The 16,042-nt window shown below is 34.7% G+C and overlaps 1 protein-coding gene across 6 annotated transcripts; it reads left to right on the plus strand.

The window, feature by feature from the left end:
• The first annotated feature begins 5,657 nt into the window (after positions 1 to 5,657).
• Positions 5,658 to 15,161, plus strand: LOC110774193 (putative leucine-rich repeat receptor-like serine/threonine-protein kinase At3g14840). 6 transcript variants are annotated; one of them, XM_088251861.1, is made up of 24 exons: positions 5,658 to 5,944; positions 6,094 to 6,274; positions 7,950 to 8,021; positions 8,095 to 8,163; positions 8,302 to 8,373; positions 8,480 to 8,551; positions 8,705 to 8,776; positions 8,878 to 8,949; positions 9,047 to 9,118; positions 9,208 to 9,279; positions 9,364 to 9,435; positions 9,755 to 9,826; positions 10,089 to 10,145; positions 11,074 to 11,133; positions 11,220 to 11,255; positions 11,400 to 11,440; positions 11,726 to 12,111; positions 12,261 to 12,456; positions 12,653 to 12,820; positions 13,101 to 13,219; positions 13,344 to 13,554; positions 13,673 to 13,910; positions 14,126 to 14,276; positions 14,553 to 15,161. In XM_088251861.1, exons 1-24 carry the CDS (start codon positions 5,845 to 5,847, stop codon positions 14,946 to 14,948), a joined length of 3,057 nt encoding a protein of 1,018 aa, XP_088107987.1. In that variant the 5' UTR covers positions 5,658 to 5,844; the 3' UTR covers positions 14,949 to 15,161. The 6 variants fall into 6 exon arrangements, with proteins under 6 accessions (XP_088107987.1, XP_088107988.1, XP_088107990.1 ...); XM_088251862.1 differs by lacking the exon at positions 10,089 to 10,145; XM_088251864.1 differs by lacking the exons at positions 5,658 to 5,944; positions 6,094 to 6,274 and adding an exon at positions 7,349 to 7,389.
• The last annotated feature ends 881 nt before the right edge of the window (positions 15,162 to 16,042 follow it).

Here is a 16,042-nt window from a genome sequence, read left to right on the forward strand (position 1 = left end):
AAACCGAATGTCCCTGTCAAAGGACACTGTCATGGCGGCAATAATATATAATGCTATGGTTCGCAGGTTTGCCAACGTTACGTATCGACCCTTCCTAACAATCAAAATCAAAATAAATTATTACCCTACTTACTAGTAACTACAGAGATCAAATACATTTTTCCTCCTTGACCAAAAAAAAAAAATACATTTTTCCTCCACATATTTCAATTTGGTTTCAATTTTTATGCTCATGGTTTCAATTTTGTTAATCATAATGAATTTGTTTATCTATGTAAAATTTCTCGTTCGACTAATCTATAAGTAAAATAATTTTAAATAAGGAATTTGATGATTCTATTCTTGGGGTGGTGGCAATGTTGGTGGTAGCGTGGTGACAATGAGAGTGATGACCATGGTAAGGTGGTGGTAGTGAAGGTGGTGACAAACAGTGATGATAATTATTAAGGAAACAATTACGATGGTAGCGGGTGTTGGTATCATGTAGTTTATTTAGAAAACATGAATGTAATAGGTTAATTACTGCATGTTTAATATCAAATGACCTCTTGAACCATTTGAATTCGACATCATTTCTCTTTCAAAATTTCTCAATCTTCAATTATTATACTCTTTTATTCAACTATTATTCAATATACAATATGATGTTTTGTATGATATACGTAAGAGAATATAAAGCCTTCGTTTAATTGTTTATAAAAATAAATTGGTCGAATCAAACTACTCACTGAAATGAATGATTGGTTTAGTTCAATTACAAAACCAATTTGAGGTATAAACCAAACTATAAATTGGATGGTACACCTGCCCTACCCCATTTTTATTCTTTACCCATCTTTAGCTAATGCCACTTGAACTAAAACTCTTGTCACAAGAGCAATTCAACCTCAATTTACTTCGTTTAAAGGCTTCTTACACAAGGAAACAAAACAGAGGACAAGTTATCCAATATTGAATTTCCACAAATTTAAAAGAGTACACGTGATCTTGATACAATTGGAATATTAATTAATGTAATGTGACTCTAAAGAGACTACTTAGCCAGCTCGCTTTCATCTTCTTTTGGACTGAAGCTTATCTTTCTTCGACCTGGGACCCGAAGCTAAGCCTATGATTCCTATCAATGGGAAACATTGATAGCTATTTGCCTTCTGTTTGGTAGATAAAGTGAGTCATATAGTCACATGGCTCTTATACACAAGTTGAATATGATTTTTTTACTAATGATATTGTTTGCTGTATTTTTTAGAAAGCGATATTTTTTTATTTCAAATTACAGTTTGACGTATATGTAAAAATAATTCATTAAAAATACGTAATGAAAATTACACAGAGTTTAAAAATAAGAGTACAAAATGTTCCTTTTACTAATCTTGACTTATCTTTTTGAATAATTCTTTTTTGACAGCTGTGAATTAAGAACCGTGGTTTTTACCTGCGGCTTCAATTCAAAGTCAATAGCATCCAGCTTCTGTGCCATTGACTGGGCGATTGGAATGCTGTAAGGGGAAGGATGTGGAATTTTATGTATAGATTATTATATTTTTGAAAACCTTTATTTGGGTGATTACGTGTTTCAGTCAAAATAGCTTTTTCCTTATTTTTGGACGTGTTTGCATGCAGATTTTGAAATTAAAATAATTAATGATTGATGCAAAAGTCTTCTGGAAATATATATAAAAAGAAAAAAAAAAGGATGAAAATTCCACGACAAATTCCGTTGGATGACTTGGCTTTTTCCACATCAACGTTGGAGAAAATTTAAAACAATATTGAGTTATTTCTACTTGCCCTGCATTCAAAGTTCAAATTGTATTAAATATATAGAATTTACGTAAGTTTAGCATAGATGGTTTTGTTGTTATTCAAAGTTCCAAAGTTCAAATTGTATTAAAAATATAGAATTTACGTGTGCAGATTGGTCTAAGTGTACCCAATTGATAGGACATAGAAAACTGTTGATATATACGACTGGTGAACCAAGCATCAAAGTTGCATGTAGGGTGGCATCAAGGTCTTAAATATCAATATTATCCCCGATATTATCCCGATAATATCTGATTTTTGGGAGGCCAATATTTTAGCAACTAATCATGGTGTTATCGTCATAATATCGATATTATCCCAATATTATCCCGATAATATCGGGGAGATAACTTCAACATTTTTATGAATGATTTGGGCAATATATCGAGATATTATCGATAATATCCCGATACGAAATCCAAAAAATACATGAAATTTTTTGAAAAGCCTCCCCTATTGCGCATAGAGGGATTCGAACCCCTCTCATTTTACTCCTTCAACACCTTAACCACCATATCACTTATGTTTTTGTGGAAGTCAAGAAGATGACTCGTAGAGAAAGAGGCAAGGGGACTTTGTCAAGTCAAGAAAATGACTCGTTATTTATAACTTCGAACTCTGTTGGAGTAGGAAGTAGTAATTATGGTTATACTTATAACCAACCATTTCCCTACCCTTCATATCCCATTATTGTTGGGATGGAATCAAGTGACTCATGAAAAGAATCCGAGACTCAATCTTCAAATGATTTTGCTTATGGACAACGTCAACCAATCTCGGATCCATATGGGTGGCATGTTAACAATTTACATGCAAAACTATTTTGGGGATTTATCATTTGATGACTACTCTTCAAAATATACTTACTCTACACATAGAGATGATGAAGATAGTGAAAATTTTGAACCTCATAGGAACTCTATGTGGTACTAAGTCACTCATGTATCTTACCATGCAATGTATAAAGTGTAAAATATTGTAGTAATTCATTATATATAAATGATTATGGTGTGTTTAATCTTCTTTCATTAATTACTACATATTTTCTACACTTACAGTGTTTGCCAGCTCGCTATATAATCAACTTAAATCAGTTAAATCCATCATGCAATGCATTTCCTTCCAATTTTTTGTGATAAACTAATAGATAATTGACTAAATAAACATCCTGCAAAGTTTCAATAAAAATTTCCAAGTTTTTCTTACAATTTCCTTGATTTTTATTCAATTTTTACCGATACCGATAATATTCCGATATTTCCTTCGATATTTCCGTGTTTTTTGACTTCCGATATTTCCGATACCACCGATATTTTAGACATTGGTACCAACTAATTAATCGGACAATAATAAAACAATCTGATAAACTGGAAATTAAGATGATCATAATGATTGTATACAATAACTAATCTTGTTTTATCAATGATTGAATATTCGTTGGAGCTTATTAATTATCTAAAATACTTGTCCCAAATTTTTTCTTAGTACTTGGGTCATGGAATAATAGCCGTAAAAAAATTGACGGGGACTGGTACGAAAAAATAGGACTTTTTTTATATGTAGACATAATTGCTTGCAAGATATTACTCTATTATGTCAGTTATAAATTAGTAAACTTAAGCAACTTGCTTGAACTTTTTTTTTGTTTTCTATTTTTTTTTTAAAAAAGGCAAACTCAAGCAACTTGATTAATAAAGGCATATACCAGAACCGCACTCTTCATGCATAATCATCATGGAAAACTTTAAACAATGGATAGCTCATTTGATTGGCTTAGTTGAAGTTGTATATAAGAAAAATAATCCAGGAGGAATCCAAGTACACCAGTGGGTGTTTAATTATTGTAAATTTCGTAATCGGTTTAGAAAATTAGTAGCCTATTACTCTTGTCAAAATCACTCTTTCTTAATTAGGTTGACTTTAAGAGGCAAATTGTACTATGCAAAGTATATACATCTTTTTGACATAGTACGAAATTCTGGAGTGTTTGATATGTCTGAATGGGGCTCATAATACCTTTCCGAAAAGAAAAAAAAAAGACGACGAGACGAACACTACTGGTCGCTTTACCACGACATAAGGGCAATTTGGGCGTTTTAATATCTTTTAGTAGGTTAAAACAATTTTAAAGTTTTATGGGTATTTTCATAATTTTCCTTTTGGGTTCTTTCTTAAATCTTAGTTTGGTAGAACTATTTAAACAAAATTTCATCTTATTATTCCTATTAATAAATAAAAAACCAGAGTTTCTCTCAATTATTGGCCGGTGGATTCCATAGTTTTTAAAGGTGATCGCTTGAGTGTCACTTTTTCTTTTTTTTTTTGCTAACCCCATGTAAGGTATGATCGTTGAGATGGATGGATCCTAAATGTTAGATAGTGTATGATCGTTGAGATGGATCCTATACATTCTCAACAGCCATCCATATTTTGATTTAACGCTGAAAATTCAATAAGTTCTTAAATTAAGTCAATAATTTATGTTTGAGTTTTCAGTTCAGATCAAGTGTGTGATGTATATGCATCTAGCGAGGCCACCCTATACATGGGTTAAAAAAGTCCGGTCTCTAGTCTTTTTTTTTTTTTTTGGTGAAAACCAATGGAAGGAACTCCCAAAGTTGACCTCGGCAAGTGTTCAATATATACACTCCAAGTATTCATTTATAGATCATTTCTAAAAAATACTCAGCAAAGTTGGACAACATAAATGATAGTCATTTTAGACTTTTTTTTTAAAAAAAAGCATCGTGTTCATCTATTTATGTAATCATAATTATATATCTTAATATTTTACGAATTGCCTAATGTTTGTTTTTTCAAAAATGTTCTACGAATTGCCTAATTATATATCTTAATATTTTACGAATTGCCTAATGTTCAGATCATTAAAATACTGTGATGTGAGCCCCACAAGATGTCTCATAAATTATAAAAAAAAACCACATATATACGTATGCATGTAATATAATAAGCCAATATGATGATAATGCTTATCAACAAATATATTCCCTACTGATTATAGTCCACAATTTACACATTTTTTATTGGTACAATCTCTATTTTCTAGTTTACCAATTTTTCCCAAGTTCACTTTACATGCCCTACTGATATCAATCCCTACTGAGTTTCATTCACTACTTACCAATTCATCATCAAAACTTTCTCCTCTTCAAGGTTAATATGTTGATGGAGCTGTGAGGAAACAAAGTCCAAAAGAAGATACAGCTAGCTACTTGCTGCAGTTACTTGAGTCACGTGCGAAGGAGGAGGTGAATATATTCAGAGATGAATAGTCAAGTCAACCGATCGTACGTACCTTTGCTTTCGATAGATAGAGTACCTGCTCTTCTCATTCAACAAGTCAAAGTCCTATATGTATATTCCTTTCCAATCAGAAAAAAGAAGCTGTAACCAATAAAGTGCCACTTGCTTTAGCTAAAAACTATGCACTTAATTCAAACCAAAACAATAGGTATGGCTTTTAATTCAAACCAAAATAATTTTACCATAAAAAAGAGAGAGGAAATTTAATTCATATCGAAATGCATCGCTAATGCAATTATGGTGACGGATTAATTGTTAGAAATGCAACATATTGGGCAAAAAAAATGTGTAAATTGAAGTGGTCCAATTATGGTGACGGATTAATTTTTTGCCCAATACACCAAAGACAGGGACCAAATCCAACAGTGACATAAGGATCAATTTTTCTTTATTTATTAAAAAACATTAATTTGAAGTGGTAATTTAAAGTGATTTTATGTAAACGTAAAATTATTATAAGGAGAGTGGATGAGAATAATAATTTTATGTAAACTTATAATTTGAAGTATTTGACTTCAGTTTGAGATCTTCGAGGTCTACTCCCTCTCCCACCACCCACCACCTACCACTACACAAACCCTTCTCTTTCTCTTTCTCTTTGCATATAAAGCTGTTTGCGGTAAGCACCAATTCTCCTCACAACACAAACCCATTCTCATTTTGGGCACTGTTTTCCTCTTCAAATGTGAAAAGATTTCCCTTCAAAATTAATTGATGAATATGTTCTTCCTCCCTCGACTTTTTCTTCATTCTCTCTTGGTGGTTTGCTTTGCAAATTTTGCTTTTGGAGTTACTCGATTGCCACGAGATGAAGGTATACGTATATATGATGCTTGGATTCATGACTTTGTAGTTCTTGTTTATTTAGACATTAATGGTAGTAATTGTATGAATTTGTAGATATTGAGTATTGAGCATATGGTGTTAAATTATTGTTGCACTTTGTTTTATATATATATGCAGTACAAACTTTAGCTGACATAGCAAAGACACTGGGGAAGACGAACTGGGATTTCAGTGGAGATCCAGATCCATGCAACAATCAAAAACCATGGACTGATAACAATCCGACCAAAGGATTTGAGTATGGCGTCACCTGTAATTGTTCCTTTGCCAATTCCACTGTCTGCCATATTACCAGCATGTAAACTTCTCTCTCTCTCTCTCTCTCTCTCTCTCTCTCTCTGTGAAGAAGTCCAGCATGTAAACACGAGATAGTTACTTACTCTTGTCCATAAGTCTCAAAATTTAAAGTCCAACTCGTTCTTTTGGTTCTAACAATTTTTCTAACTTTCTCGGATAAGTTAAAGGTAGGAGAGCCTCTAAATGTTAGGGAAGGTTCAAACTATGAGAAATTCTTATGTCCACCTGCCAAATCTAACCCTTACAAAAATAAGGATCCTCCGTACTTTAGTTCCACCTAATTCCACACTAATTCTGCCACTATGAGTATACTATTATATATGGTACCCGCACTTAAATTAAGTGACATGAGTAGTGTTAGGATAGGTTATTTACATATATGCTTAAGTTAATTTTGATGTTGATACTCATAGGAGTATTAGATTAGTCAATGATATCATCCCTGAATTTGTTGGGATGCTTAATGCCTAAGACATCTAGTTAATTACTACTACTAGCTAATATGATTATTTAGGTTGGTTATGTTTCTATGTATTTGATAAAAAAGCTTTCTCTTGAAAATCTCTCTTGTTTTAAAACTATCTTAAGATGGTATTAAGAGTCAACATTATTCACGTGGTTGACCCAATAAGTTCACATACTTTCACATCATCATATAAGAATACACGCGTAAAGGACCATATTGAGAGCATTTCACATTAGAGATAAAAAGCTAATTAATTTTGAGTAGAATGCTCGAATTCGTTTAAGTTACTTGAGTTTTGATGTGAAAGAAATAAGTGAAGTTTAGAAGGATAAGATGGAAGTCTTGTCTTGTTTTGGCATACAAATAAAACCAAAAAGCACCACAATTATTACATCAAAGGACAAAGTCTGCGAGGCCCGTGAGCTATCTCCGGCACTGAAATCAGTGCATGAAGCTTCCTTGATTGGCCCATGAGCTCAGCTGTGATTGGACATTTGGTTTTCTGGGGACCGCACGTCTATCAATTATTTATCATTTTCACATTGGCCCCTCAATTGACTTAAAATATCATCACGCCACCTCCAAAATTGGCCGTTGCCACGTCCTCTTCCACCTGTTCAATATATGTGGGGCCAGGCAAGGCAACAAAGGTAATTTGGCAATGGTGTTTTCCAGAAGTAGTGTTTTTAAGACTGGGCTCAAGCGGCTTTGGGTCATGGGTCATGGTTCATAGGTTATGGTTCATGAGTGGAAGTGGCCTTGAATGGTTTTCCTTCAAATTTTATTTCTATTTGATGAATTCAAGAAAATGCAGAAAAATTTCTCAGTTCTATGATGAGTTGATGAATTGATGCTCAGTTCTATGATGAGTGGGTAGTTGGTATTACTCTGCTGTATGCAGGCTTTGAAAGAGCTGGCTTTCTTATTTATCACTACATAACAAAATGCACATTAACTGTTTGCGTAATTGCAAGTTAAGCATTTTCTCTAAACTCAAAAACAATTTTTGAGGCTTAAACCCATAATTCGCGTTTGGTAAAGCCGACTTTTCAGAAGTGAAGTATTTTCTCTAAATAATTTGTGTTTTAACTGTTTTGGTCTCCTTTGTGATTTTTCAGAAGCATTTCTTTCTAGTCACAGTGTAGCTGCGAGACAGGTCTTTGTTAAATTGCAATTAACATTTGAAACCTTGTTTTGTGATGAAGCACAGAGTTATGAAAGCTCAGGATTTGCCAGGAACACTCCCAAAAGAGATGGCTAGGCTCACCTATCTCAAAGAAATGTAAGCACGTTGTTACCTTACATGTATGTCTGTTGTCAATGAGAAAATGACTCATTTTTTCACTCTCTTTCAGTGACCTCACCCGCAACTACCTGAGTGGTACCATCCCTCCAGAATGGAGCTCCCTTCCACTTATTAACATGTACTGTCTTTTTTTTCACTCTGCATACATGTGTGTGTGTGTGTTGATGTTCATGTCATGTTCTTATTGATGGCCATATAATGTTATTGAGCCATTTATTTGATAAAAGTGATCATAAACATATGAGTTTTGTTGCAGTTCCCTTGTTGCAAACCGTTTGACTGGTTCTATCCCCAAAGAGATTGGAAACATCACAACCCTGAAGAGTTTGTGAGTGTTGATTATGCATTTGTTTATTCTTTCCCCCACTTGATTTTTTGGAGATCCTTAATGATGATCTTTTTTAACTCAATGGGATTGAATTTGCGTTGTGTAGGGACATCACTATGAATAATTTCTCTGGAGTGCTCCCTTGGCAGCTTGGGAATTTGCCCCTCATAGAAAGAATGTAAGATTCTCCTATTCCGAATGTTATCGTGATAATAGAATATTTGGTTCATTATATGGAATCGCTTTGCTTTAGACAGATGCTGGGTATTTTCATCAGAAATCATTGACTTCTTTATCTTTAATATAATTGTTATGTCTCCTTCATGGTTAGGCTTCTTACCTCAAATAATTTTACTGGGGAGTTGCCAGATACATTTGGAAATCTTACCACACTAAAAGACTTGTAAGCTTCTGTTGTTCTTTTTTCTTAAAGGTTTCCTAAGCACCCAAATATCGCATTATAGGATTAATTGATACTGTTTTCCTTTGCCAATCATTATGCAGCCGGGTGGGTGACAGTCACTTTTCTGGGCAGATACCTGATTTTATAAAGAACTGGACAAAGCTTGAGAAACTGTGAGTTTTGTTGTTGTTGTTGTTGTTGTTGTTATCTTTGCTGCTAATTGATTCTGAATATTGTCACTAATTCAAATGTTATGACTTGTTAAAACAGACTGATTCAGGCTAGTGGTTTGACGGGGCCAATTCCTTCCGGCATTTCTCATTTGACAAATTTAACTGACTTGTTAGTATGGATTTTGATTTTCTATCTATTTATAAATACAAACAGATTAGCAATATTCTGGATGTTCATTGCTCGATTTTAACATGCAGGAGAATTACTGACTTGAGTGGGCCTGAAGCACCCTTTCCTCCACTTGAGAATATGAAAAGCATGAAGACACTGTGAGTTAATGCTTGCATGACACACAATGTCTGCCTGTACCAGAAGTCTTTTGCAAACTCACAAGTTTAGTTTTTCTGTTACAGGATGTTGAGGAGTTGCAATATTATCGGACAGCTACCCCCATATCTCGGGGACATGAAGAGTTTGAAAACTTTGTTAGTACAAATGTCTTTGTCCATGTTTTATTTACTGTCTTCAGATAAATTATCTTCTTTCTAGATGCTATTCTAATAACTCAAGGAATTGAATGACTTTGAGGATGTTGGAGGGGGCCACATGTTTCTGTATGTACAAAGAGAACATGCCCTAATTTTAAGTAATCAGCGCACTCACACACATGTATACACGAGCAGATCATGGCATATATTTGACACTTACCTTATTCCTGGAAAGTTTTTATTATTTTTTTAAATTTAAATAACGTCTTTCTTTAGGGGAGCATATCTGAAATGCATTTGTTATTGGTTTGTGCAGAGACCTCAGCTTTAACAAGCTAACCGGGGAATTTCCAAGCAGCTTTGTTGCTCTAGCAAAAGTGGATTTTATGTAAGCAATTTGAATAACAAATCTTGGCTTTCTTACAAGAAAACTCAAGCAGACATTCTTCAATGGTTTTGTCACACCCCAGCCCTACAAGCTGGACGTGTTAATCATGCTTACTATATAACTAATGACTCACAAGTTATACTGGAATGAATATATTTTTTAATTCGTTAATACTCAAGCAAACAAATCTAGTAATTCATTGCTCATGTCTATACCCCCTTCTAGTAATTTATGCCCTTTTTCCTGTATCAATTATGTTTAGATTCTTAACTGGAAACTTTCTGACTGGACCCGTGCCTACTTGGACGAAAGAAAACTTGTAAGCGTCTCTTCCAAATGCTAATATTTAGTTACGTAGTAAGGAAATTTATGATGTCTAATGCTGGATAAAGCACCGTACATGCGTTAACATGACTTTTCATATTGGAGCTTCACTTACAATTATACTCATGAAATAGGCATTAATGTACATTCTTTATTTTCTCATGATCACTGATTTTAAAATTGTTGATAGCATTCTTAGATAGTAGCTATTCCTTTTCATGTAAGAATTTGAAGTTTTGAAAGTATCCTAAAATGTTTCCTAAGTTTATGACTCCTAAGCTTTTTCAAAGTTTCCCTCATATCTCCAAAACATTTTTTGCATATATTGGTAGACCAGCCACACTATATGGGACGAAATTCTAGGCACTTAGAAAACAACATGTTCATAAAATGAGTGTGGTGGGAATGAGAATGTCAAGATGGATGTGTGGGAAGACAAGGAAGGATAGGATTCGACATATTCAACAGTGTTTAGTAGATGCATAAGTTGGAGAGATTGACCTAATCAACATAGAAGGTAGTTCCAAGGGAAGAGAGCATCCTGAAATTAAATGATGGCTATGCCCTTGTCTTGGGGTGGACCTTTATCATCTTGGTATACTATATGTTATGAGATGTGGGTAGCTTGACCAAATTCAGTACGAGGAAATTTTAAGGTGAACTTGGCTTAACGTGGACAGTTGTGAGAGCTTAGGCACCTATGACTATGAATAGTGAAAGTAGCTAATATTTTTCATCTCATGAAGTTTGGTTGATTGTTTTAATATTGGATTTTCAGAATTAAATCTTGCTAGAATTGATATAAACTATGATTTCAAAACTTCAGTCCAACCATGTTAATACTTACCTCTTGCTCCTCATTTTATTTTCTGTTCTCATACTGCATTTGGAAAGGAATTTACATAACAGCCCTTTTTGTGCAGTGATCTTTCATATAATAACTTCACCATAGGGGACACAGGTTGTCAATCACAAGGCGGCTTGTAAGAATGTTTTCATTAGCTTGAGTTTACTTTGTTTGTGTCTTGTAGAGCAAACTTAAATTTTCAATTTGTGTTAATTTCTACAGGAACTTGTTTGCAAGCTCTTCAAAGGGCAATAGTTCGTAAGTTACAAATTAATCCTCCGAAAGCATGCGTAGATAAATTACCTGGCATTCCAACTGAGTATTCTTATTTTATTTTACAACTTATTTTCATTTATGATGTTATCTTGCTGACTTCTTCTGGATCCTGCATTATCCTACCAGAAAAACTGTTTCATGTTTCAGAACTGCAAAATGTCCAAAAAGTAAGTTGGGTTTCCACATATTGCTTCAAGATATATTTATTTATCTTTGAATTTTTTTTTTTGGGGGAGCTGGAGGTTTGTATGATCCAAAAGGAAAAGTACCATGTGAAAGAACACTTGCCTCAACCCATCATGAACCTGCATGTGCAGTCATTCATCGTACCCCTGAATCTTCTAATGCCAAAATGGAATAATAGAAATAATTGCCTTTTTTTTCTTCTTCTGGGGTTGATTCTTTTTTGTTTTCCTCCTCAATGGCCACTAATCTTTTGCTTTCTGTTGTAGCTTGGTACTCTCTCCATATAAATTGTGGTGGAAAAGAAGTAACTGTTTTTGGGGAAAAAAATACAACATTTAATGGTGACACAGATTCAGTTGGACCTTCATCGTTTCGCCAGAGTTCAACAAATTGGGCTTTAAGCAGCACTGGTTACTTTACTGATGATGACCGTCCTCAAGACACCTTTATCCAAAATAATGAATCGATACTCTCCATGGCCAACCCAAAACTGTACATGAATGCACGCCTTTCTCCCATCTCTCTAACTTATTATGGGTTTTGTCTGGGAAATGGAAACTACACTGTAAACCTCCATTTTGCAGAGACAGGGTTTACAAATGGCAAAACATATAAAAGCCTGGGAAGGCGTATATTTGATGTTTACATTCAGGTAAAGGTCAACAGACACTGTTTAGTTCCTGGTTAATTCAAATGTTTTATGAATTTCTAGTAATAACATGTAAAATACGTTGTCAAGGCTGAAAAAATAAACCACATTACGATCATGAAATGTTATGTAACAAAACTAGGATATTGCAGGGGAGACTAGTGCAGAAGGATTTCAATATTGTCGATAAAGCTGGTGGGATTAGTACTGCAGTCATAATGAACTATACTGTTGCTGTAACTAGTGGTACCTTGGAGATCCGTTTTTATTGGGCTGGGAAAGGGACGACCGGTATCCCTCTTAGAGGAGTTTATGGTCCTCTTATATCAGCTATTTCTGTAGATCCTGGTAAGTTTACACTGTTCTGAGCTTCTTCTAATTACTACTTGTAGACCATTGGGAGCTTCTCATATATAAATATCATGTTAGGCATTAATATTACAACACAATTAAGAGAACCGGCTTTAGGTAGCTGTTTGAATAATGCAATCTCTTATCTATTACTTTCGCATTTACTCTAATAAAGCTATTCTTCTTCCGGCAGACTTTGTACCCCCACCAGAACCTGTAATATCACCTGCATCTGGTGGAAGTGGCATATCTGTAGGTGCAGTAGTTGGAATTGTGGCTGGAGGAGTCTTCATTATATTACTGATTTTTGGTATTCTTTGGAGGAGAGGCCTCCTAGGACAACAAAATACTTTGGAGGATGGTACGTGCAGTTTATGCTGTTATTTTGTATGTACTTTTCGTGTATATTTAGGCACACTCTGTAAGTTGATATTTATTTAAATATTGAACTTTCTAACGCCTTGATTCTGCTAGAATATATTATACTGTTGAAACCTTTGATGCAAAGTCTGCCTACCTATAGATCCAGTTACTTGTTAAATTCTAGGCCTTGAATCAGTCGCATGATATTAAGAAATAAAAATGCTACCATTATGAAATTCGTGTAGACAATTTCTCATATGAGTTTGCTTCTTACACAGATTTAAAGGGCGTGGACCTGCAAACTGGTAAATTTAGCTTCAGGCAACTCAAAGATGCCACAAACAACTTTGACAAAGCCAATAAGATTGGCGAAGGTGGTTTTGGTCCTGTTTACAAGGTATTCTGTGGAACCAATATTTCTTATTTATTGCATTTGGGCTTACTTGATTAATTGTAAGCATTGTTATTAAAGTTTCTCTGCTTTTTAGAGAAGTGATTTTGACTTTGTTTCTCAAATGCAGGGCCTTCTATCAGATGGCACCGTAATTGCTGTCAAGCAGCTTTCTTCCAAATCAAAGCAAGGGAATCGTGAATTTGTGAATGAGATAGGCATGATTTCTGCTCTGCAACACCCTCATCTTGTCAAGCTTCACGGATGCTGTATTGAAGGAAATCAACTATTGCTTGTCTATGAGTACATGGAAAATAATAGCCTTGCTCGTGCTTTGTTTGGTAAATATTACTCTTGTATGCCTAAACTTCATTTGGTTCATGCAGATGGGTATAAAAGATCTTATACATAAAAAATATGTCCCTTATAACTAACTTTGAGTAATTTGACAAATTGAAGGGCCAGAAGAAAGTCGGTTGAAGTTGGATTGGCCAACAAGGCACAAGATCTGTGTTGGTATAGCTAGAGGTTTGGCTTACCTCCACGAGGAATCAAGATTGAAGGTCGTTCATAGAGACATCAAGGCTACTAATGTGCTGCTTGATAAAAATCTTACCCCAAAGATATCTGACTTTGGATTGGCCAAGCTTGATGAAGAGGATAATACACACATTAGCACCCGTATTGCTGGAACTTAGTGAGTCCCTGTGCTATTTTTTTTTTTCTTCGTATACTTTTATTTTAATTTCTTCCACCCCGATGATGGGTCCATAGAAATAGGAAACAGATGGAGGTTTCTCTACTTTTTATAAGTTTCAAACTTAACTAGATCTGTACTGTTAAAGAAACTTTGTAGTATTTTTAGTATTTCGCTAAGCTAAATATGGGGAAATGATGAGCGATTTTTTGCAGTGGATATATGGCACCTGAATATGCAATGCGGGGTTATCTGACTGACAAAGCAGATGTTTATAGCTTTGGAATTCTTGTATTGGAAATTGCTAGTGGGAGGAACAACACCAGTTACAGGTCAAAGGAAGAAAGCTTTTATCTTCTTGATTGGGTAACATGATTGCTTCCTCATTTAAAGTTAAATTTAGTCTGATACTGTTTATCTCTATTCTGTGTCTCTGGCTGAGGGGAAGTGATTGATACTGCAATAGTTTTAATGATGATCCAAAATCAAGTCTGGCTTCATTTGGCATTGATTCTCTTTTATTGAATGCCTGAGCACTTTATCTTTCTCTGACAATATTAAACCTGAATGACTAGTAGATCAGTGAAATTATTTGTAAAGATAGACAAATTATGTTGCTTTTTTGTACTTTGCTGTTTCTAGGCACATCTACTAAAAGAGCAAGGGAATTTAATGGACCTAGTGGATCCAAGGTTGAGCTCAGACTTCAACAAAGAAGAGATGATGCTTACAATCAATGTGGCTCTCCTCTGCTGCAATGTCACTTCAACAGTTAGGCCTACCATGTCTTCAGTTGTGAGCATGCTTGAAGGCAGGGCTGCTGTTCAGGAATTGGTCTCAGATCCAAATGCCTCAACTAATGAGATTGAAGCAATGAGGAAACATTTTGAATCCAGTTTCGGAAGGAAAACCGGCGAGAGCCAGACACAAACCGCGTCAACTGAAGGGCCTTGGACTGGTTCATCTACATCTGCTCATGATCTCTATCCAGTCAATCCTGATTCAACTTACTGGGACAACAGAAATGAGAGAAACTGAGCAAACTGTCTTCACTCTCAAACATTTATGTTCATATATCATTTCTACTCCCTCTCTATATATACACACGCATATATATTTTTTGTTTGGCAAGATAGCTGAAAGAATAATATAGATGTTTCTACAGCATGGTAAATTGGTAAATGTAAATTATGAATCCCTTGGATCAACTTTGCTACAGCACAGAAGCTGGTATATTATATCTTTTGAGAAGATTGCATTACGATGACATAATTTGCAATACAGGGCAGAGGTTTAGAGTCAGGAAAACTGAATAAATTACTTGGAAGCTAAGCTTTGTTACTGTTTCTATCTGAAAGAGAATGGTGGAAATCAGCATTTTGCTCAATGTGGTTTTGAACTTGTCATGCAATATCAATATGAGTGTTGGAAGGCATGAACTGGCAGATTCGGCTTAGACAGATACAGGGATAAGAATAAGTCATCTTCCAATGCTCCAATCCAACGACCCCAAGCGGACAGTAGCCCTTTTTTCTGTAACTTCAGAAATCTAAATTCCAAGAGAAAATGCGCATTCAACAACTCAAAGCAGATTTTAAAGATCAAAGTAGATTTTAAAAACCAATTGTCAAAATCTCACAATGCAAAATGCAGACCTCTCATAAGAAGAAAATGCAGAGGAAGAAGCTGTCACATTTTCTGTCAATGTTGTAGCCTCCCTTTTTATCCAAAAAGAAGTCTGCCCTAAATTGGCTTCACAATGAGACAAAGAACATTAGAAAAGAAAGTTTACAGCTGGCAAAGGCCGGACTCACGTGAGAATAAATTATATGATTTTTACCTTCAAGGATCTTGATTATATTTGAGCCATGACAAAATTGATCTCGATTTCTCATTTGGAACGCATACTTAAACTAGTCTAAATTCCTTAAGCTTGATTGATTACATATTAGATTACAAGTTTGTCAAAGAAAGCTAAAAACATTAGAAGAACAAAAACTAACAATCCGAATGTAGCAATTGAGGAAATAAAATATAGCTCCCAAAAGACATCAAAAAACTGTAAAACAATTGTATGATCGGTGCTACTTCCACAATTACATAGTAGATAGAATGTACTTAATGATTTCTGA

This window comes from Prunus avium, chromosome 4 (assembly GCF_965620075.1).
Source record: "Prunus avium chromosome 4, drPruAviu1.hap1.1, whole genome shotgun sequence".
Lineage (NCBI taxonomy): Eukaryota > Viridiplantae > Streptophyta > Magnoliopsida > Rosales > Rosaceae > Prunus > Prunus avium.

Coding starts and splice junctions, on each gene's coding strand:
- LOC110774193 (XM_088251861.1), top strand. CDS start 5,845: ATGAATATGTTCTTCCTCCCTCGACTTTTTCTTCATTCTCTCTTGGTG. Junction 6,275..7,949: donor GTCTGCCATATTACCAGCAT/GTAAACTTCTCT, acceptor GATGAAGCACAG/AGTTATGAAAGCTCAGGATT. Junction 8,164..8,301: donor TCCCTTCCACTTATTAACAT/GTACTGTCTTTT, acceptor GTTTTGTTGCAG/TTCCCTTGTTGCAAACCGTT.